The sequence below is a fragment of the Orussus abietinus genome, unplaced genomic scaffold, assembly GCF_000612105.2.
Source record: "Orussus abietinus isolate OABI.00-Male unplaced genomic scaffold, Oabi_2.0 scaffold11, whole genome shotgun sequence".
Classification (NCBI taxonomy): domain Eukaryota; kingdom Metazoa; phylum Arthropoda; class Insecta; order Hymenoptera; family Orussidae; genus Orussus; species Orussus abietinus.
Genome location: NW_019396016.1, coordinates 1,677,020 through 1,699,566, shown reverse-complemented (window position 1 = coordinate 1,699,566; position 22,547 = coordinate 1,677,020). Strand labels below are relative to the sequence as shown.

The window sequence follows — 22,547 nt, the reverse complement described above, 5'->3', positions numbered from 1 at the left end:
TCGTAGGCCTAAAGTCGGACTTCCTTCGAATAAAATAGAACGTAAGAGATTGAAAGGAGAACTCGAAAGAGTTGGGGTGGGTGGCCTTTAAGGAGAGCTAAAATTCCAACTCGGAGACCCGTCTAGGGAGGCATTTGTTTTCGCGCCGGTCGCGTCGCGGCGCCAAAGAGAGCGCGTCGCGCCCGAAATAAACGGTTGTCCGAGTGTGGAAGTAGCAGCCGGTGACCGAGTTTTAGGCCCGAGACCGGTCTCGTGCGTCACTCGATCGCGCGCGCCCCTCCCGTGGGAACGCGGTGGTAGTTGGCCGGGTTCGTCGGTGGGTCGTCCGGTCGATGCCCACAGGCGGCCCGAACTACGTCGGACGACTCGAGCGCGTCTCGCCTCGTACCCCTTTCTTTCCTTTCTTCCACTTTCCTCCCCGTCCCTCCCCGTCCTTCCCGCCACCCTTCTCCTATCGCACGGCCAAACTTTCCGCCGCGGAGCTAATCACTCGGAAATCGGAAAAAGGATTTTCTTCTTTGAGAGCCGATTGCCTTTCAGTTCGTATGACGGAAAACAATGCGATTCGGTGACAAATAATTTTCGGCCTTAACATCGTGACAGCGTTTCGGTAAATTTTAACATTTTCCTCCTCTTCCTTGCGAACGTTTCGGCGCCCCGACGATGACGCGAAATAAGGGATAACATTCGAGATTATCGCGAATTTTCCGCGAGTTTTCCGCGCCCGCGGTTCTCTCACTCAACTTTTCCCCCGGCTCGCGATCTCTCGTCCCTGTTTGCCCGCGATTAAACGCTCGTATCGAAAATCGAAGACGCGAGTATTTTCCCTTGGAATCCACAGTTGCGGTGGCATTATTCTTTTGAAAGCGTTTCGACGGTAAAGGATTTTCCCCCGCGTTCGCGTCGAGCGCGACGCGACTCGTCATCCGGGACGCGAGACGAGAAATAAATGACGAATGCACGTCTCGGGGTTTCCTCCCGTTTTCCCTGCCTTTTCCCGCGTCCCCGACGTCCGTTCCCTTTTTGCGGCTCCCTTCGCCTTCGCTTCTCTCGCGTCCCTGCCGGCCTCTCGCCCTTTTTTCGGCCCCCTCTCTTTTTCCCTTGATTTATCGCCGATCGTCCATTATTCCTCTTCGACCGGGTTTTTGTCTCATTTCCGCGACACGCGTCGATCGTCCTCCATCCGAGACGCGACTGGCCAATGAAAAAGGAATATTGGCGTCGTTAAACGCGGTCGACGAACCGTTGGGATGTCGTTCTTCCCGCCACTCGAGGCGCCTCCGGATTTTATGCGCCCGAATGCAAATTCCGCGTCTACGAATAACGCGTAAACGCAACATCGACGATACCGAACAAATAATCATTTGCCACCCTTGCCATCGCGGTGCCCGTCACGAGAGCTTTCGGCGATTTGCGCGCACTCCGTTCAAACAGTACTTGCGGTCGGGTATCCTCGATATTTCGAGTGTATCGCGTTTATTCGAGAGCTTGATTTTCGCAATTTTGCTCCAGCCGTCGCCGCGATGTATCGTACGTTCGAGCTCGGCATTACTCGCTACCGTGCACTATCGATTACCCTCGCGAGGATCGGTCTTTCCCCCGCGGAGCTGAAAAACCTCTGAAGAGCTCCTCGAAACGAGAAGCGACTATCTTCTACTCGGAAAAGTTGACCCTGAGAGTTAGCAATTTTTCTTGGGGAGAACCTTGTCGCGAATGTCCACCGATACCGAGAGGAATTAGAAATACACCCTGCCGGTCGACTCTCGATTTTTTCCTTTTTTTCATTCGCATCCGGCATCGAATCGAAAATTGGTATCCGAATCGCGCGTCCAGCGGGCCGTTTTTATTCGGCCACGGTGGCGTTGGCTCCGGGGGAACAAAATACCCTCGCGTTTTGGGAGCGATAGGAGATCGGGGAGAGCATTTGTCGTAGCCAGCAGTAACGCTGGCCAAACGACGGTAATTTCCTGGGGGAGGAAAAAAAAAAATGTCGACCCGATCGAACGCGCCAGGACGTCACCTCGGCACCGTCGAAATGCGTCGACGGTCGAGCTACTCGTCGCGTCGGAATTTGTCCCAAAAATTCACTCCGTGTGCTCGAAAAAAGCGACCCGAGGGGCTATTCGCTCGGATATCAGTGATTTTTTTTTCCTTCTTTAAGAATCGATTGCCTTTGATTTCATAAGGTATATTTCATAAGGAATAGCTTTTAACGTATCTTTTGGTTCATTTGGCACGTAAGTTACGTTCGCGTTTAACGTGTCGCAGAGGCCGGCGAGGGCATCGAGAGACGCCCGTAAGTATCGGTCGGATAAGGCGTCGAATCGACGGGATTTGGACCGTGTCCAAAATGGCCCCGTTAGCCGTTTCGCTGTCCGTCAAGGAAGTAACGCATGCGGACGATTACCGTGCTCCCTGGCGGTTTTTGCCCGATGCCCACTGTCTCCGTGACAAATTAGGCGACGAACGCACGTCCGAACGGAGACGTTTACGAGAAGCTTTTACTCATCCTCGCCGTTTTCCGTGGCGTTCCCGCCGCTCGAGTTCGTAAATCGACGAGGTTTGGACGAATTCCAGATTTCCGTGCGTCTCGGTCGGTAACTCGCGGCGATTCCGCGGCGCGTCGACGCGCGCCACGTTCCGCCGCTCACTCCGCCCGTTTACGACGGCCCCTCCGCGTTTCCGGAACGCTTCCTCCCGCTCGATAAAGACGTTTGCGATACGTTTGGTCGGCACCTCCGTTTCGGCTTTCTGCGTTGAATCGTCGACCTCGACGGCGGATATCGCCGAGGCGGTTTCAGGCGCGATTCCGCGGTCGCCGCTTTCCGAGAGAGAAAAGTTCCGAGGGTGGCGCAGCGGAAACGGGTCGGCAAAACTCGAGCCCAACTTTCCCGGCATTTTTACTCGGCAAGCAAATCGGCGGTGTCCGATCCGACACTTCCGCGTCGAAAAAAACTGAGAGCGCGGCCCGAAATCGATACGTTAATGGACGTGGACGCGGCCACCGAAGCTAAAGAAAACTCTGTTCCGACGAGAGGAAAGAAAGACAAAATAAAAAACCATCGACAGTCGACCAGAAACGCCGACTGCACTGACCGGCGCTCCTTCCGCCGCGATGCGAATCGCGAATCGCTGAAGGGAAAAGGGTGATCGCGAACGACAATAGGAACTTCCCGCAAACTCGAGATTACCGAAGGCCACGAGACTGGCAAAGATCCTTTACGTCCAATTTCTCCAGGTTTGGCAAAAATCAAAATCATGCTCGAGCAGGAAGGAGTGGAGTTATTTTTTTTACATATATCGAATTCTATCGTTTATCCAAAGGACCCACGCAGGGGATTCCGCGGAGCGGTTGAACAACGGAAACCGCGACGTGGTAGCGGAGGACTCCCTCGGGCTCCGATTAGTAAATTCCCCCGTAGCTGAGTTTCACTTGGAATCGAATAATGCAAATCGCCCCGTCCCGATGCCTCGGACGACTTCGCTCTTACCCTCCTCGCCCGCCAAATGGGAACCCGACGTCGGACACGGCGTTGCTCGCAATCGTTCGAATAAATTCCTCCATTACCGCATCCACGTTTTCCCCGCGTTTCCCGTTGCGAATTAACCCCCAGCGGAGCGCTCGAGTGTTTCCGATCGGGCCGATCGGAATATTCCAAAGAATCGCACCGGTCGATTCTGTCATTAAAACTAGACGTTAAAGTGGCATCCTAGTGATCGATCGTTCGCGAGGATTTTCTTCACACTACGGGCATGGACTCGTTTCAAACTTTACAACGGGAATATGGAGGCTGTAAGGAAGGTCCTGACTTTTTTATATGAAATTTTGAAAAAGGCTCTAAACGAATTAAAAAAAAAAATCGTTGTCCCCGGGAGGCTCTGCCAATCGCGAAAGTGATGAGCGCCTTTGATGGCCCGCGATTAATCATTAAGTTTACCCGATCGTTCTGAAAAATTGCCCCTCGAGGATGAGCCATGAGTCTGCCGCATACCTAATTATCTCGTTGTCTGTTTACGACGGATTTCGGGGACAACGGGGAAAAAGTCGGAATCATCGATCGGTATACCGCGCCAAGTTTCCCGGTGCAGGCGCGACGGATTACGGCAACTTCCGATCGCGGCCGAGGAAGTTCCCGGAGCGGAACTCGTTCGCGCGAGAACCGACGAATCGGTTCCTCGGGTCGACGGGGCAATACCGAGTTAACCAAGTTTTGTGGGGGCCCTGGAAATTGCGATGCGTACCGAATTGCTCCGAGTTGGCGGCACGACCAATTAACGCCCGACAGGTCGTAACGTCGAGGAAAGGAGGACTTAAGGTTCGACGAGGAACTTCCTGTCGCGAGAGTCTGACCTTACGTACGTCTGCATACGTATAGAGCGAGGGCCGAAGTTTCTCGGATTTGCGAAACTTTGCCCACTTCGCATACTCCTTCGACCGAATCGAATCCTCGAGGGACGGTCAAACGTTTTCGGCATCCTTCTCCGGTGCCCGGAATAAAAAACAAATCGAGGCGTCTCGAGAACCAACGATAACGTCCCTTCCGCGAGTTGGCTGAACTTTCGAACGTCCTGCGAACTTATTCAGGTTTATTTTGCCGATTCAGGTGCGCTCGTGCGGCCTACCACGTCGTAAAGAGGACGTGCCACTTCGTGCGGCATGCGGAAGCACATATATCCCGGTTACGTTTCCCGAATGCGTTTGTATAAAAAAAAGGAAGCAGTTCGAGAGGATTCTCTCGCCAAGATGCAGAGGACGATCGGCGAGGCCGATTCGAGGAGATTTCGAGTGGCTCCGATAAGGGGAGAATTTCTAGGTCCTTCGCTAACGGGGTCCTTATCCGGTCTTAACGATTACAAGTGGGACGCCCTGAAAATCCTTTCCGACAGATTTCGCCAATCGCAGCCGGAGCGGCGTGCCTTCTTCCGCTCGACTTCCTCGTATCCTCTTCCATTCGAGTTTCTACCACCTTTCCTCCTCGAATAGTTATCAATAATGGAGGGTGATGCGACGGGAGTCGATTCCGTGTCCTTCGTTTACTCGCCTTCATCCCTCCCTCCCTCTCTCTCCCCGTCCCTTTCCATGCCGTCTCGATGGAGCTCGCTCGACTTGGCCCTGTATTCGGATATTCCGGACGACACGCCCGAGTCCACTTAAGGTAGAGTCCACTGATACGGAAGTGGCGTCGCAGAGATCTCGTTTGTTAAACTTTTCTCCGACCCGAGTGTTTCGAATCGTTTCAAACTGTACGACGTCGATATGGAAGGTCCTGACACCCATAAAATTTCAATTTCTTTTACAGTTCTTTTTAGAAATGTATAATCATATCACCGTAAAGCGTGAATTGAGGGCGTTAGAGTCGCTTTTCAACGTCGAGTCGTCTGATCGTCGAATCGTCGTCGATTCGAAAAGTGGCGACCGTTCCCTTCGGGGTGGCCGATCGCTCGCGCCTCCCCCTTCGTGGACGCACACGAGGCGCGACTTGTACATGCACGGACCTACTTCTGTGGGATTATCGGCACATGCGCGATCCCGCGGAGAGAAAAGCGGATAGCCAGCCCGTCGGCGTGTCCAAACTACTCCGCTCTAGTCGCCAATAGTACGGCGTGGTCCTCCTCGAGAGCCGGATGCTGCGCTCCCAAGGAGTGCACTCTGAACGGACTGCGCCTTGTTTGTTGTACTCGCGAGTCTGCCTTCTCGAGGGAGCGAAGCCGCCGTTTTCGCAACGAGACATTCGACCTCCACGAGCGAATCCCCTGGATATCCTTCGCGACAAAGATCGGGTCGCCGACCGACATCCCGAAAATCTCCTGGTCCCTGAGGTAGGTCCAAGACGAGAAACGGTTCGGAAAAGGCGGGAGCCCTTTCGCAGAAAATTTGTTCGCCTTCCTCCGTTTGTAGGTTACCCTGAGAAAGATGTAGTCACGAAAAAGGCGCCAATCCCTACGAAGGATATGATACACAACTACGGAAAGAGAGAATACAATTTGTAAAGTTATTCCGTCTACAGTTGTATATCGTAGCACTTGTAGAAACTGGTGCCTATCTTGGAACCGTATTGGTAACGCGTACAGCTATTTGTTCTCGGGGTATAGGAATTACTCGAATGGGTATTTTATAGGCGGTGCTCTTCGTTTATTTTTTAATTTCAGAGAAGTATCGTTTTTTGTCAAATTCCAAGGGGGGAGGGAAAGATTTTTTTAAGGCAGCTACATTTTGACACCTCGAGGAAATCGCAAGGACGAGAAGGCGCGCTCCCGCGTTGTCTCGAATTTACGGAGCGGCGGTCGATTACGGTTATCGACGTCGCTCGAGTCCGTAATGGAGCATCTTCGTTTCCGGACGTCTGGATGCACCGACGATTGGGACCGATCGATTCCTCCGAGCGCGATTCGGACCTTGATGAAACTTTAATCGAGCGCGGCGTAATCGATTCGGTGAGAAAGGGTAGAGGCGAAAAGAGGAAGGGAGGAGAGAGGGGTCGAGAGGAAATACGTAGATACCGGCGTAGACGCGGCGCGTACGGGGGAGACGAAGTTCGTCGACGTCGACGTCGACGTCCTCCCGAGACGCGTCGCAAGTCGCGTTCGAGCGACCTCTCGAATATCGCGTTTACGTCGCGAGGTCGAGACCGATCGCCCCGCCACTTACCTCGCCGTCCTTTTGCCAAGGAGTGGCGGAACTTCTCCGCGACTCGATTTCGCGAGTTCCCGTAACGTCGTCTCGCGTCGACATCCGGTCCGTTCCGTTTCTCCTCCCTTTGTCCCGACGCGCCCCCTCGGCGTCGTCCCACCGACGGGCGTCCCACTCCACGTCGGGAACTTTTGCGAAATCATAACGGGAGAGGACCCTCGACGTCGCGACACCCTCCAGGGTCCTCGCCGAAGGACGAGCGAAGACGAGGAATGACCGATTCGCCTTACCCCTAGTTTTCGTTACCCCTTTTTCGTTTACGTCCTCTCCCTAAACGACGCCGGACCGTTTCGAAACGACATTTACCCTCCGAGGAAAGAGTCACCGTCCCTCCTTCTCCTCCGTCTGTCTTCTCGCAAACTTTTCCGCGACTCGATTTCTGGAGTTGCCGTGACGTCGTCGGCACGGCTTCCGGTTTGTTTCGTTCGCTCTCCCTCTTGTCCCGCTCACGAGGCGTCCCCGTCTCCAGACGTTCCCACTTAACGTCGCAAACTTTCGCGGAATCTTGATAGGAGGGAACGTTTTCATCCCCTTCGCTACTCGCCGGCGCGGCCCTTCTTTTCGCGAGTTTACGGTCCCGTTTTCCTATCTCTCGGTAGATTAATTTTCAACGACTACCGGAGATCGCGGAATACTCGAGTAGCGTCACGGATTTACTCGCCTTTGTTGGAATCGTACCGTTTATCCGGATTATAATTTGCGCGGGGACGAACGAGGCGAAAATCTTGGGCGATTTTTTTAGCCCGGCGACGAGTCGCGATATCGCGCATTCGTTTACGGAGCGCCTTACTTTTCACGCTTATTACGTCGTAAAAGTATGTAGGGACGTGGCATAAATTGCAAACGTGTCTTAGCGCTAGCTCGCGACGTGCTCGCTCGAACCGCTTTAATATTTTCCCCGGGGCGGACATTCAGCCCCGAAAGAATGCACGTTCCGCGAGCGTCTCGCGGCCGACGCGGCTTATGAATCGCGCTCTCAAAAGGCGTCCGTGGATTTGCATAAGAATCGCTCCGATTGCGTCCGGCGTCCCTCCGTCTCGTCTCTTTCGATTCGACGCTCGAGGTCTTTCGAGGGCCTTTTTTTCCTGTTACCTTCGTCCAAAGACTCGACCTCGCCCGTTATCTCGTTTAATACTCACAAGGTGATTTCGCCCGGTAGCCGGCCATGACGAAAATGTTGAACCGCGCCATCGCTAAAAAAAGAATAAAAAATCGCGACTTCGCAGCAATGCAAATTTCTTCACGCCGATCTATTCGTACGCAGGGAGAAAAAAAAAGATGCATTATTTGTCACAAATAAATTGTGGTAATTCCGGAGAAATATTGCATCGGATTTATTCGAATTTATTTGAATGAAATAATTATTGGGACTGTTCAGAGAAATATTTCTTTGGTTCGATGAAATTTTGTTCTCAGTGTGCGAAAGAGATCCGAATGGACTCTAGAATTGGGTTCCAGGTCCCAACCAGCGTTCGCGAACGCCGTTTCTGGGTTGCGTTAAAACTACATTTTTCTCTCCTCTCTTATTCCGCGCCTCTCCCATTGAATATTCGCCCTAACGAGCTCCCGTGATCTTTCGAAATCCTCTCGAGAATTCACTCCGCCGGGCGCCCGTCCTCCCGTTTCTCTCTCCCGCGTCGTCGGTCTTCTCGCGGGCTTCGGCTCGGTTTTACCTCGGTTTTAGCATGGTTCGATCCGGGGGTATTCGCGGTCTATAAATTCATTGTCCCTCCCCTTGCGCTCCGAACAAAATCGGCCGAATTGGCGCGTGGATGACCCCCTTGCGAACGTCGCACCTCGACCGAGTTCCTCCACCCGAGTCGGTTTCATTTTACTCGATTCCGTCGAAATTCGCGACTCCTCCGGCTCCCATGCTCCGCACGCTTCGGGGCGTATATTTACCGTAAAGGCTGGGAACGTACCGCGAACGTCGCCTGTAAATCGCGCTTAAACCCTGCCTTTCCTCTTTTTGCGTTCTCTCGTATCCCCTGCACGTCGCTCGTTTTTGTCCGCGAAACCTTTAAACGGCGACAGTGCCGGAGGATCCGTCTCGTCGGGGGTTATTTCACTTAACCAAGGATATCGCGGAATAATTGCGAACGGAACTCGGTCCCTTCCGCCTCTCGTCGGGTCCGGTCGGAGGTGACCCCCTGTCCTCCCCCCTCGATCGGTAGTCGGGCCGGCGGTCCGGCCTCAGTCGCTCGGCGGACGCGAGGCAAGGTGCATCCGCTACCCAAGCCGGCCGGACCACCGAAGTCGCGTCGTCGCCTCGTGTCCGAAAAACTGCGTAATTAGATTAATCCAAAGAACCCACACGTGGAGCTTAAATAAACGTTAACCTCCACCCTTAACCTTTCTTTCGCAGTTCATGGCTCCACGGCGTGACCTCGCAGCAGGACTCTCGACGAGGACCCGCGGCAACCCCGAGGCGTGAGCGCGTCCTCCGCACCTCCGTCCTGGACGAAAATGAGAGGCCGTCCGCGGCAGGGCGTTCATTTGTTCCCGACGAGATCGACGAACACGAGGAAGGGAGTCGACGAATAGAGACGAGTAAGTCCGCCGTTTAGGAGGGAGCGTTACCGAGTCACATCGCTGTCCATGATATGAAATCAAAGGCAATCGGTTTCGGGGCGAACAGCCCCTTGCCGGGAACTCGTTTCGACCTTGCCCGATAACAAATATTCCCCCTTCCGTTCCAGGTCGTTCGGGAGCGCCCATGCGGACTCAGGACTCGTCCCCTCTGCCCTGAGCGACATGACCTGACCGCGGGGCGGCGAGAGTCGGCATGTACAAGGCGCTCCTTCGGCGCGGCTCGGGCCGCGCCTTCGCGTTGTGCGTGGTGGTGGTGTCGCTGCTCCTGTGCCTCTACTACGTCAGCCAGACGCACGCGCCGCCCTCGGGCGCGTCCTCGGCGGCGGGGCAGAGCGAGGCCTCGAGGGACGAGCGGACGGCTAGCTCGCCCGCGCCGCGGCCGGCGGAGGCCCCGGACGGTCGAGCCGCGCCGGCCGCGTGTCCTCTCATCGAGCCCCGGCCCGCCGACATAGACGCCCAGGAGGAGTTCGACAAGTTCGACTTCCAGGTGAGTCCCTCTCCGTCCAATTAAATCCGCGACGGTCGCCAAACGAAATAATGTCCCGACGTTACGAGAAGCGCGGAGACAGCGGTTTCCTGAAGCGGCTCAATTAAACGTCCCGCCTCGCTCCCTGTAATTCGTTTTAATTACGCGGACGCTTCGTTACGCGCGGTGGACGCGCGTACCGACCGAGCCGCTAAATTATTTCAACCCACCCCCCGTGACCCTTCCTTTCCACCTGTTCGACTTTCCAAGATCGAACGCGCTTTCCGGAGAAATTGCGAACCGTTCGCCAGGAGACGATCTTCCGATCGCTGAACCGAGCTTCAAGGTCTTGGGACGGATGCGGTCTAACTCGTAAAAGGCCAAACGAGATAAAAGTACCGTGGGATTGTGGAGGTCCTAATGAGGGTCTCAAAACTCGCGAAATTTCATTTTTCGGAAAAAAAAATGTAATTATTTCGGACGAGATTTAAAAAAACAATTGAAATTTTTGTGAGTCTCAGGACCTTTGTTAGGACCTTCGTAATCATATGATAAGGTCTCGGATTACTCGGGGCACCCAATTTGGAAGGAAGTTTCAGAAATATTTTGATGTTTCGTGTCGCCTAAAATCGCTGGGGCGGTTTGGAATACACCGGAGTATTAAGGGTAATATCGGGGGTAACCGCGTTATCGGCGGGAGCGTTGTCCGGAGGACGTAAGGGGGTCGGCGTGGAAGCACCGAAATATCCCGGAGGCAGGTCATGCCAAATTGCTGCTTTGCACTTAGGACGGATCGGTCGACCTCCCGCTGCGAAAATGGAATTAAAATCTCGTCGCCGGCCCGGAAGACGAGGGGAAAAGGTACAGTCGGAGCAACGTATAAAGCTCGTTTTAATCATCGTTGGGTATCCATTAACCGACACGTCGTTCCGACGCTATAACTGGATCGAGGACAAAATGCAGATGCAATTCCAAGTGAGAACGCGTCGCGAGTACGAGGACAAATGATATAATATAAGGAAGTATCCCGAGTTCCGCGACGTCGTTGACGTAATTTTTCTGTACGCGGATGTTTGCGACAAGTTTTTTTTTTTTTTTTTTTTTTCCCGTAACGTCGCGCGAAACGCCATCGCGAATTAGGACGACGACGGGTTAAACGGGAGAATGTATTTCATTTTTATACCCAGCACGCCGGCTTCGGTCTATTCGGAGTAATTACCTCGTCTCCTAAAAATATGCACCGTATAAACGAAACATTAGCCCTTTACGCGATATTAAACGCAGGCACTCGAGTGCTCGCCGGTGCCGGGCGGAAAAAGTCGCGGAACTCGCAAACGCGAGGACCGTGTCGAGATCTCCCCCTCCCTTTTTTTAATGGATCCAGGAAATCCTTGCCGACGTAAATCTCGCTGCGCTCCCCGATGGCCTTTGATCCGACGTGCGTCCTTTTTAACTTTTTCGAAGCCGAGCTCTCCGGCTCGAAGGCGGGAAATAAAAGGTTACGCGGAAAACGGTGTCCCCTGTAAATACCGAGTACCTCGCGTTTACCGGAATCCTCGAGGTTTATTTTTTATCTCCTCCTCGTCGAAGATGCGCAAACGACGGAAATATCGGCCCTGACGAGGAAAACGCGTCCGCCTAAATCGCTCCGACATAACGCGATGAAAATGACGCGATAATTTCTTCCGGAATTATCGACCTTCCCCGCCGAGGAAAAGATCGCGCGGGCCGTGTGGACGAAGTTGCCGGGTTCGATTTACATGAGAGTTATTCTTCGGAAAACTTTGTTCCCGGCGGCGGCGCGAACTTTGCGTCGCGGGGAGTAATGGCGCGGCATTGAGAAACGATCTTTGGCTTTCCGCGAAAAGTTCTCCCGGTGCTGGTCGTCGATAAGCCGCCGGTACAGGGCTCGCGTGATAAGTAGGAATAATCGCGGCTCGACTGGCTCGATTTCTAGGAAAATGTGAAAAACAGGACGTTCTCGTAGAATTAATATCTCATTTCATTTCGCGACGTGCCTGCACCGAGAAAAAAAAAATTATCAAGCCAAGGAAAGATATTTCTTCGAATGGTGCCTATGAAGTGTTTGGTTAAATCAGAGAATAATTCGTCGTAATTCCGAAGGATAGTTGCAATTTATTCCCGTTTATTAGAGTCAAATAATTATTCTTTAAATTAATGAAATATTTCTTTGGTTCCATGGCATTTTTTTTTTTTTCTCTGGGTATTAACTGCCCCTTTCGTTTTCGCGTACCGAGTGTTTTATTCGCGATAAGTCGAATTCTTGTTACTCGATTCGATTTCCGGAGGAGAACATCTTGTTTTCCGATAAAGAGGTACCCGGGGACCGAGAGCGAAGAGGGAGGGGTGAAATTTCGGAGCGGAAGGGACGCGCCTCGTTCGCGGCCGATCGCGTCAGGGGGTGTCGAAACGCAGCGGCGAAGAGACGATAAATCTCTTGGAGAATAATGGCACGATTTGCGGAACGGCCGGCATTCGCCGGTGGCGCTGGGCTCTCTTGGCCTCCGATCGATCGACTTCGCTAATGAACTAATTCCACTTAATTACGGCGAATCGAAACTCGCGCGGCGCGGCGGAGCGCGAGCGGGAGAAACGTTTACGTTCTCGATTCCCACGTCCCTCGCCTTCGCCGTTGCGGCCGTTCCGCTCGGCCGGCCCTCGAGGCCCGATCCATTCCGGCTCTCCGAATCCCACCCTCTCGATGGCCCATTGCGGAGGAAAGCAATCTCGACTGCGGTTTCCGATCCGCGGTAGCGCCGGACCGCGGTGTGGCCGGGCCCCGTAAAACCGGGGCACCACCGCCGCGTCTTTCGAGGACCCTCGCTTATTTCGACGCCGCGAAATCCACGGATATAATCTCGGCGCGAGGGGCGGCGGCGGAAGCGGGGAAACGGCGGAAACGACGGAAACGACGGAGATGACGGAGACGCGAGAGGACGGGCGGCGCGACGCCGTTTCGTCGGGGCGACGGTCGACGGCCCCCGAGAGCCGCCGCGGAATTTGTTTTTCTCGCTTCGTCGAGTAGACGGTTTCCCGTTGGTCCAGGAAGCTGCCTCTCTGCGGACGCGGTGCGGCCCGGCAACGGAACGCGACGGGATAGGCGAAGCCAACGGACGTGCAATTTGGGTCTCGCCTGCTCTCCTCCGACTGCATTTCGCAATTTGCTTAAGCAAACCCCCCTCCCCCGGAAATTCATATTCATCCTCTTCCAAAGTCTGCCGGAGCTCCCCCCCCCTCGCTTTCTCTCTCTCTTTCTCCCTCTCCTTCCTTCGGCGGAGGACCTCTCCTCGTCGCTCTCTCCGCGGACCTCCGGATTCCGACTTGGAGTCGCGGGTCTCCTATTACATTTGCCTGCAATTTGCGTTTCTTGGCCCCTTCGCGAGTTTCCCCTAAAAGAAGAGGAAACTCTTAGGACGCCCTCGCTCGAGGGGTCTCGAGATCTTGACCTCCCTGATGTGCCGCGTCCTGCGCGCCCCAGGGAAGAATCCATTCCTCGAAAGGGCGCGTCCCCGCGAGCACCTCGAAGAGGGAAATTCGCTTTAGTCTCGCCACTCGCGTCGCAATATTGCCTCCTCTACCAGATTCAATCGCCGAGCGAAATCGCGGCTGGGACTCGCAGAAAATTCGGGTGATCGCCGATATCGAGGGCGATCTCGACACCCTCGCGTGATTTGCATAATCGTTAAAGGGGCGTCGTTACACCCCCCGGGTGTAATCGAAAGTGCCGAAAGCCCCCGGAACGCGCCCTTGTCGATTCTCATCAATTCCCATCGCGGATTTCGGAAAACGGGGAAAGTCCTCGGACTCGCCTCCGTGAAATTAAACTTCACCGGCGTCCAATAAGAAAAGCGCCGGATCGCCCTCAAAGACGTCGGCCGTCCTCCGGTCTTCCGGGATACGCATTGCCGGCAGGAACGGCGACACTTCCGCGACGGTTTCCCGTTGGCTCAATTTCGCGGCGATTTCCTCGCCGACGCAGCCGCGGCCCGGATCAAAAGCCGGGGAGGAGGACGCGCTCTCAAAGGACCCTCGCCGGGTGGGGCACCGCGTCCTCGTTTGCGAGGACGATGAGATTGCGAACGGAAAAGAGAAAGAAACGCGACGGAATCGAGGCCTTTGAGCCGCGGCCCGCGGAGGGGAGCCCCGATTTGAGACGGTACTTTTCTTGGATTCCGGAGACCTTTCCGCCTCCCCTGGAGGCCCTTCCCGAGGGAAGAAAAGGACGTTTAATTTTGCCGTTTTCCCGGAGATCGCGAGGAAGTCGCGACGACTAAATTCCGGGCCGGGCTCGGCGTCGCGGCTGGAATCTCGAGAGCCGTCGACGGCGCCGACACCGCGCTCTTTTTTATTTATTTTTTTTTCCTCCTCCATCCACGATTCCATAAAGGAGGTTTCCTTAAGCGGCACGGGACCTCGAGCAGCGGAAACAGAGAGAACACGGCGATTACCCTTCGCGAATTCCCGACGAAACGGGAGCGGCCGGGAAAACGCGGGGAATTCCTCTGACGCCGCTTTTTGCAGCGAGACCTCCGCGAGAATTACTCGACGGCTCTCCCGCGGGACACGACAAACACCGAAACCCGATTCCGCCGACGCGGGGCCGGCGTCAATTAAACGTCCTGGCGCTTCGGTGTAAACAATACGAAATTCAATAATTCACACCCGACGGCCAGAAGTCCAATATTTGTGCCTGTATCCGTGGAACGCCAAAGGCCGCGTTACGGCCGAGCTTTCACCGATTGTCTTTCGGTCGTCTCCGCAAAGGGCCGACGCCGATCTCCCCGCCGATCCGGGTTTAATCGTCGTTTGACCGGCCCACCTTTGACGCTTAGCCGCCCCAAAGCTTCCGGTCCTTTCCGACCGTTTGCCGAAATCGGCGAAACTGCCCAAATCGGTCCGTTTTGCCGAGACAAGCGACTGTGTACGGTTCGACCCCCAGCGTTCCGTCCAAAGAGTTCGGGTCTCTTTGTGCGCAATTTCGATACTCGGATCGGGAGATTCGCCTCGCATCGAGATCAATTCCGCTCCCAGCCCGACTGATTGAACTTCCGAGTCGAATCGTCGGGGTGAAGTTGCGCAAGTTTGACCGGAATTTAACGCGTCGCGATCCCGCGTTTTCGATAAGCGACGCGGTGCGGAATCCTCGAGCTCTATTTGAGACCTCGGAATTTTCTACACCGTGGATGTTTTTTACACCGTTAAAAAAATATATATATATGAATTATGTGAATTTTTTTAACGGTGCGGAACAGGACAGGCGATTCGCCGGTGGTCCGATTTACAAGATGGATCGCCTTTTTCGTGGATTTTTTAACTGGAACGGACGCAACGAGTCCTTCCTTGTAATTACGGTCTGCAAGTGCGGAGTCGCGTTCGGTCTCGTGACGCTCAACTAGACGCTAATTGAAGGCCGGCCATGACGGCGTACGAAGGGTAGTCGCCCCGCAGTCGAGGTGGGCGGGTCGAGAAATCCCGAAGCGAATTCGACCCAATCTGGACCCCGGAAACAATTTCCTCGTCGAGAGACAGTTGATTTCATGGTATCGTCGGGCCATCCCAGTTAAAAGACTCGCGATCGATCCGCCGAATTGACTGTCGTTTTGGCCAAGTGCGCCGTCCCGACGGAGATCGATACTACTTCGATATGACGAAGAGTTACTTGGGTCTCTTCGGGTGCCTCCGTCGAGGCCACTCCTCTTTCTCTCGCTCCTACGACCTATCGATCGACCAACTTTCGGCGATCGACGCGCAGGACCGAAGAATACGGTTAACGAAGAGTTGCCTCGAAGAATACCTTAAAAGACGGCCGACTTAGGTCGAACATCGATACCCGACGTTTACTCCGGAAGGAAGACTTATGACTTTTTCTCCTGGTTTGGCTTCTCCTGCACGGAGGAACGCGTCGAGTTTACATGTGAGTTTCCTATCCTGCTGCTGATGTAAAAAAAAAAAAAGAAAAGTAGGTACTTGTCAAATTTGGGGAAGGGAACATTCTTGCGCGGTATGGGTTTCGCTTTGCACGTGTATGAAGGTACTCCGCGAGGGAACGCGTTTATACGTAGACGCGTAATAAATAAATTCATCCGAACACCCCGGAAATACCGGGCGCTCCCGTTTGATCCTGCGGGGTCCTCGCAATTTTCGGTAAGTGGATTCGGAACGTCGGAACTTTCCCATCGGGAAAGTCCGACGTGTCTATCCGGCTGCCACCTCCGCGGTAAATCTGAAATTTCAAAAACGTGCCGACGATCTCTCTCGCCCCGGCTTCGTATTCCGAAAATTTACATTCGAATCCCTCGCGGCGGAACTGCCGAGAAGAAGAGGGGAACCGCTCTCGAAACTCCGCCGTCTCCTGGAAGCCCCCTTCCGGCCGCCATTGAAAATCGTTAGGAATTCGAAAAAAGGAAGGAAAAGAGCGAACCCTTCCCGGGTTTCCGAAATTTACACCTGGGCGTTTTCTCGCCTCGAATCGATCTCCTTTCGGCGATCTCCTTTCCCTCGCGCGTTTCGGGTGCTCCTGGGTCGGGGAGAAATTTCCTTCCGGGTCCTCCGTCCCTCTCGGGCTCGTCTTCTTCCTTTCACTCGGCATCTTCTGGAATTTAATCGTTTTCGCTTTGAGTGCTTCCAACGACGGAAGTCGCTCGCCTCCGTTTCTCCGTCACTTCCGGCGTGGAAGGTCGCCTTTGGTAACGTCCTTCCAGCCAGGACGAGTCCGCAAACGTCTCTCGCTCGATCGCGCGTCCTCTCCCGGTGCTTTCCCGGGAGGACGAAGCGAATCCGCGTTCCCCGTCCTCACAGCCGAGATTCCTCGTAAAGGGAACCCACCCCTTTATCTTCAAGATTTGTCTACTGGAGGAGAACGTTTACCTGGCCCTGTAAACGTTTCCTTTGTTATCCATTCTTTTCACGGGGATAGAGACGGCCGTCGTTTTCCCTTCGACCGTTCCACCGTGAACGAGCGAGGCAGGCCGCGCGTCCCGGTAACGAGAGGCGTTTCTTTTACATTCGAACAGTTATCATAAAGTTCTTATCATAAAGTTGTCCGGCCTCCATTCGTCCCGGGAGTCCCTCGAGCGACTCGATTCGCGCCTCCCTGGACATCCTTTGAATCATCCATGGTCAAACCGCGCCCACGTTTTGGAAAAATATGAAAAAAATTGGAAAATTTACCCCTTCGAGTCGGGGCGATCTTCGTCGCGAATCGCGATCGACCTGCTAGTCGAGATCCTTTTTTCACGGAATTTCCGTCGAGGCGCTTTCCTCCGCCGGGATGCGTTTAACTGGCGCGGTCTCGGATCATTTTTTACGAGTCCAATACCGCCGGTCGGCGCGGCAGTAAAGCGACAGAGATTATTGTTCGGTAGAAGTGCGCGAGGTAGGTTTTACGACGGCCGGATCCACGGTGAATCGAGGAGCAAGAATCGGCTCGGTCGCGGCCCCCGTTTTATCGTCGCGTATCCTTTCGTACGTGCACGTCCGGGGTTCGTCCTCGCCGAAAGGAGTCCTTCTCATCGTCGAGGAGGAACACCCGCGTCTTGGATCCCACCCTCCCGTTTATTCCCACGTTCCCCGGGGCTTCCGGAAACGAAGAACAAGGAAGTCATGACTCGTTCTCCGTTTTTCCCTCTTAAATTGGGAAACGCATCGCAAAATTATTACGCCCCCCGGTTGACGAGTGAAATAAGGGAGGATCGTACCTCCGCATGAATACACGAGCGAATTTTCCTCGGGACGAATATCGAGGAGAGGTCGTCGTTAAATCAACCCCCAGAGAACTCGAAAGGAGGGAGGGGTTAACGAAATCTCTGCGTTTCCCTTTCTCGAGGCATTTATTGGATCCACTTTCGGCGGGGCACGGGTTTACCGGATACGGATTTCAGGGCGAAACGAGGCGGCGGGAAAGAAGGCGAATTTTCGAGGGTGCGCCCTCGACGGGGGAAAAGGATGGGACGTCCCGGCGTGTCGGTTCCCGCTAAACATCCGTCGGTGCTCCCCGGCTCGTCGGCGCGACGGAGGCCGAGTGGCCCTCGGGCCTTGGCTCCGGGGGTGTCGAGGGGGGCGGAGAGGGAAGCGGTTTTACGGCAGAGGCGGACTCACCCGCCTTATCGGCGGAGAGGGTCGAAGGGGACGCGGCACCGAGGGAAAGCGACGCCGAGCGAGGGTCAGGCCCGAGGGGGTCGGACCGCGGGGGTGGACGCCGAGAGAGGGTGCGACGGGTCGGCTAGGGTTATTTCTCCGAGTGAACGAGAGCGGATTCGAGATTTTCGAGGTTAGGGACCCATCCTCGAACGAGACAAGATTTTCAAATATCCCCCTTGATTCGCGTTATACACGAAATTCTTCGATTCCCAATTTTTGCATTTTTCGCGATTTTCATAATTTTCACGATTTCCGCAATTTTTGCAATTTTCGGAATTTTCGCAATTTGCACCGTTTTCGCGGTTGCCTCGCACCGCACGCCACTCGGGCGATGGGCCCCACGTTGGTGGAGATTTCCGGGGATTCGTAATCCCAAGATACGCGTAAACGTCATCTTCTCACGCGATCGAGTTTCCACCATCGAGGTGAGCCACGGCGGAGGGGTTCCTGGGATTGGCTTGGCCCGATCGGGGCCGATTGCGCGCCGCTCGATGTCGAAGCGGAGCCCTTTGCGCCGCGTTTCGAAAAGCAAACCTCGACCTAAAGCGGCGAGGGCCGATTCGAGGAGTCTCCTCGGTTTCGTCGGAGCAAACGCCGTCGTCGACGCGTCGCCACGCGGTCGATAGAAGCGATTCAACGGGGCGCGGTCCGGTGCACTTTGCGCGGTAAATAGTATCCAGGAGCGACGATCGTCTCCGAAGTGTCGGCTGGCACGAGGGTCGTGCCGGATTCGGAGGAAATTTTTTTCTCTCGGCACCTCGAGGGCCATTTTGACGGCGAAGCGTCGAAGCGACGAGAACGACGGGGAGTATCGCCGGAAGCGGCGGTTGCCCGACGAGACCCTTCTTTCCGAGTCGCGGCAACCCTTTCGCTCGCTCCTCTTTTGGCGGCCACTCGTTCGGAAATCGCGTTCTAATGGCTCCGCTCGAAAACCCGCGGACCCCTTCGTCGCCGCCGACGAGAAATCTAACGGAGTGCATCGACGCGTTCCGAAATCTCGCGCCCCGCGTGAAAGGGGTGGCCGCGAGTCGCCCGAGCCGAAAGACGCGCGGAAGAGAGAGAGAAGAGAGGAGGGCGGGCGGATTCCCTGGGGACCCCCTGTGAATTTTCCGGCGTGACGATTTGGCGCCTCGAAAAAAAAACCACCCCCTTTTGGAAGCGTAAAAAAGCCTCCAAAATTCGATCCAACTCTTTCGAGGGTCCTCTTCAAACCCCGTCCTCGTATCCAGATTTCGACTCGTCCTCACGATCACCTTCGGTCGAGGTCGATCCACCGGTTGAAAATCATCGGTAACGGTCCCACCTCCGAGTAGGCATCACCCTGGACGAGCAAAGAAGCATCGACGAGTGGCCCACGCTCCCCAGGGTAAGGCAAAGGGAACAGGGTGCGATTACTATGATTCGACGGCGCCGGGGTAAATAGCGGAATCGTCGATAAAGGACGGCATCGTTTCCACGAGGTCTCCTTCCAACGGGGTGCCTTTGTTTGCATCGGGGTCGTCTCTCGTCGCTCTCGTTGCGTGCCGGGCGCGACTCGTAAACGCACTCGCACCCCGTCGGTGGATTTAACGGGCCACCGACCCTTTTCGTTTCGCCCCTTCCGGGCCGAGATTTAAACGGGTCTCTTTCCGAGTGTTTTCCGTCGCCTGTATCGCCGTCTCCCGATCGAACGCCTGGGAATGCAGGAGCAGGTTGCCCAAAGGTGGTTATCTCCCGCCGAGGCGAAAATTCCGGAGCCATTGCCTGCTCGGGGAACCAAGAAACGCCGGAAGGGAGGAGCTTAATCGAGTTTCCAGAACGGAAGATCCGCGTCTTCGCCGCTCCGATCAGCTGATCCGACTTGACTCGCCTTTGCCGTCCCCATCCCCGGGCGGAAGCTGGGCAGGATCGTGCGTGGATAGTTTATTCCGTTCACGGAGCGATCGATTCGTGATCCACGGCGGGGCGAGGCCGGAAAACGAGAGCGGATTCCGCGCGGCGACCGCTCACCGAGCCGACGGAAGGCGATTGCGCGTGCAATGTCAATTCGACGCGTTCGACGACTCTCGGGATAGCTGTTGGAACGCGGATGGCTCCGTTTGATCCCATCGATCTCCCCGCTCAAATTTATCGACGATATGAACGAAACGTGCATTGCGGCAATCGAGTACGTTCAAAGAAACGTCAGATCGAGTAAACAGAATCTGTTAAAATCGACAACAGTTGGTTTAACTCGACATCAATTTTTCTTCCCGGCGAAATAATTGTTTCTTGCAATCGTATATGATTGGGGCAACGATATAAATTTGTTTTAGTCGATCGATCTTTTTTCTCAGGGCGGGGGACGAGCAGGGTTCGGCTCCGATCTTCCTAGGTCTCGGGAGAGGGCCGGGAAAAGTAAGAGTGGACACGCACGTCGGTTATTAACCTTGGCGGTGTCGCCCGATGGCTTTTTTCCCTATTTCCGCGGGCTGCGCATTCGCGGCTTAATGGGTCTCAACGAGTCTGGGTCGGCCTCCTCCGGTAGACGCCTTTATGCGGCAAGCCCTCCGAGCGCCGAAAGAAAAAGTCGGATAATCCACCCCTGGCTAAAAGCCCGGCACGTTTCTCTCCTTCTCCGTCGCCCCCCTTGCGCGGTGTCTCCTCTTCTCGTCTCTTTTTGTGCCGCGCTCGGTGCTCCCCTTTCCCCTTTCCCCGGAGCATTAGCGTACGTTGTCGAGGCGCTCCGATGGATGCATCCCTTGCCCTACTTTCCCTAAAGTAGAGGTATGCGGTGACCGACGCGAGTCGGACCAAAAACGAGCCGTTGAGTCGCGGCGGTCCAACTTTGAGGTCCCAGGACCAGCGTGGAGGAGTTTGGACCGCGAGGTGTCCTTTCCTCGTGTCTACGCGGGAAAATAAAAAGGATGATCAGAAAAACCACAATTGTGGGAATTGTAGCCATTTTGGGACAAGAGCATTCGTATGAAAAAAAAGAAACTTGGCATCTGAGATTATGAGGGAAAATTAGAAATCCACGGAATAAATATCGCGGTAACTCGATCTCGCGAAATGAGCGACTCGGGGAAATTTGGACCGACTTTTTGGCTTTCGCTTTCCCTGCGATGCCACCCTCGGTCTCGACTCCCCGTCGGATCGATTCGTACATCTTTATGCCGACCTGCCCGTAATACGTTCCCAAGGCTCGGAGGAGCGGACCCTCGGAAGAAACGAGCCAAGTTCGCCCGACGAAAGGCCAGGAGAACAAGGGAACCAACGGCGACCAAATGCAAAAGTTTCTCCAGCCCGTCCTCCTCTTCTTTCGGCAAAAAGGAAGAAACGCGGAGAAACGGGCGAACAAATATGGAGAGCGCCTGACGTCGGTAAAACGCCCCGGGGAGAGGCGATTCAGTTTTTCCCCTTTATTTTTCCACCGTCCACTCGCCAGAGGCGGAGCGCCCCCGAAATTTCGACAATCGCCGAGATTGCCCTTCGCGACGACTTGACCTTTTAAATTTGGCCCTCTGATAAGGATAAGGAGTCGTCCTCTTCCTTTCCCTCGAAGAAATCGGCCGGAAAGAGGTCGTTTCCCTGACTTCGGGCCGTGGGAAACGCTGCTTTTCCAACCTAGAAGCGTTTACGATCCGTGACCGATTTATTAACATTTTCTGGAATTCGCGCCGACCGAACGGCTTTTACGAGCGGGGACATTCCCGTTCGGAACTTTTGCATTTAGATCGCTTTTTATTTCCAGTTTTACAGAAAACATAAAGCACGTCATGCGCGATCGGGCCGCACCGCTGAAATGCCCTTTTCCGCGCGAGTAATATTCCCGGAATCAATGGATTTACGTGCATACACCCCCGTTGCACTTTTCCACCCTAACCTCGATTACGCGCATTTGCGTCGGGACGCCGAATTCGTCGGAGGTATTTCGGTCTCGCCAGGAGTCGCCGCGTTTACTTTTCCTCCGCATCCCCCTCGCGGGCCCGAATATTTCGGAGCTGTTGAAAATAATTGAAAGTATCGAAAATCAATAGGGGGAGTCGTAACTGTATTTTGGCCGGCGTGGATGGCGATACATAGACATATGTATATAGATGTACGGCGTCGAGGGGGAGCAACGTGCACTTTTTGCGCGACCGATTCATCGCCGGTGGTCCCTCTCTCTCTCTCTCTCTTCCGATATTAGCAATTATTGGACCGAGCCTCTCGAGAACTCGGGGGAGTTTCCAGGAGCGGGTCTGAGAAAGATAACCGGACGGAGGTGGGAACGGGAGCGAGAAGACCGATCCTTCTCTCGTAACTCCCATCCTGGCAATTGGACGCCTCTGGTAATCCAGTTACCAAAACGATCTCGCAAAGTTTCCAAAAGTATCCATCAACGCCCCCGGGCAACGTCAGAAAGTACGGGGGGAGAGAGGCTACCGAGTTTCATCCAATTTATATCGAGCGAGGGGATTAAGAGAGCTCCTCGCACCTCGTCGGGTTTTGGGCTCTCGACCGTAGCGGCGATTTCACCTGAGAGTCTCTGAACGTTCGGCGAAACGAACGGCGCCTCTCGGTTTGCGGCATATCGCGTCGTTGCGTGCATCGCCAATATTCCGCGGACCCGAAGCGGCCGTCCGTCGGTGTTATCGATAGTTCCGTATCGGCGGCGATTAATAGCGAGTGGTTAAA

The 22,547-nt window shown here is 54.6% G+C and overlaps 1 protein-coding gene across 2 annotated transcripts in view; it reads left to right on the top strand.

Moving 5' to 3' along the window:
* The window catches only part of LOC105704024 (alpha-mannosidase 2x), a 64,416-nt gene that overhangs the window by 19,632 nt on the left and 22,237 nt on the right, over nucleotides 1–22,547 (top strand). Inside the window, exons 1-3 of one of the 2 annotated variants that reach the window (XM_012432861.2) lie at nucleotides 8,076–8,978; nucleotides 9,057–9,241; nucleotides 9,391–9,770. In XM_012432861.2, coding sequence (XP_012288284.1) covers nucleotides 9,477–9,770 — 294 coding nt within the window. In that variant the 5' untranslated portion in view covers nucleotides 8,076–8,978; nucleotides 9,057–9,241; nucleotides 9,391–9,476. Of the gene's footprint in view, nucleotides 1–8,075; nucleotides 8,979–9,056; nucleotides 9,242–9,390; nucleotides 9,771–22,547 lie in introns of those variants that run through there. The other variant, XM_012432859.2, reaches the window with a different exon arrangement.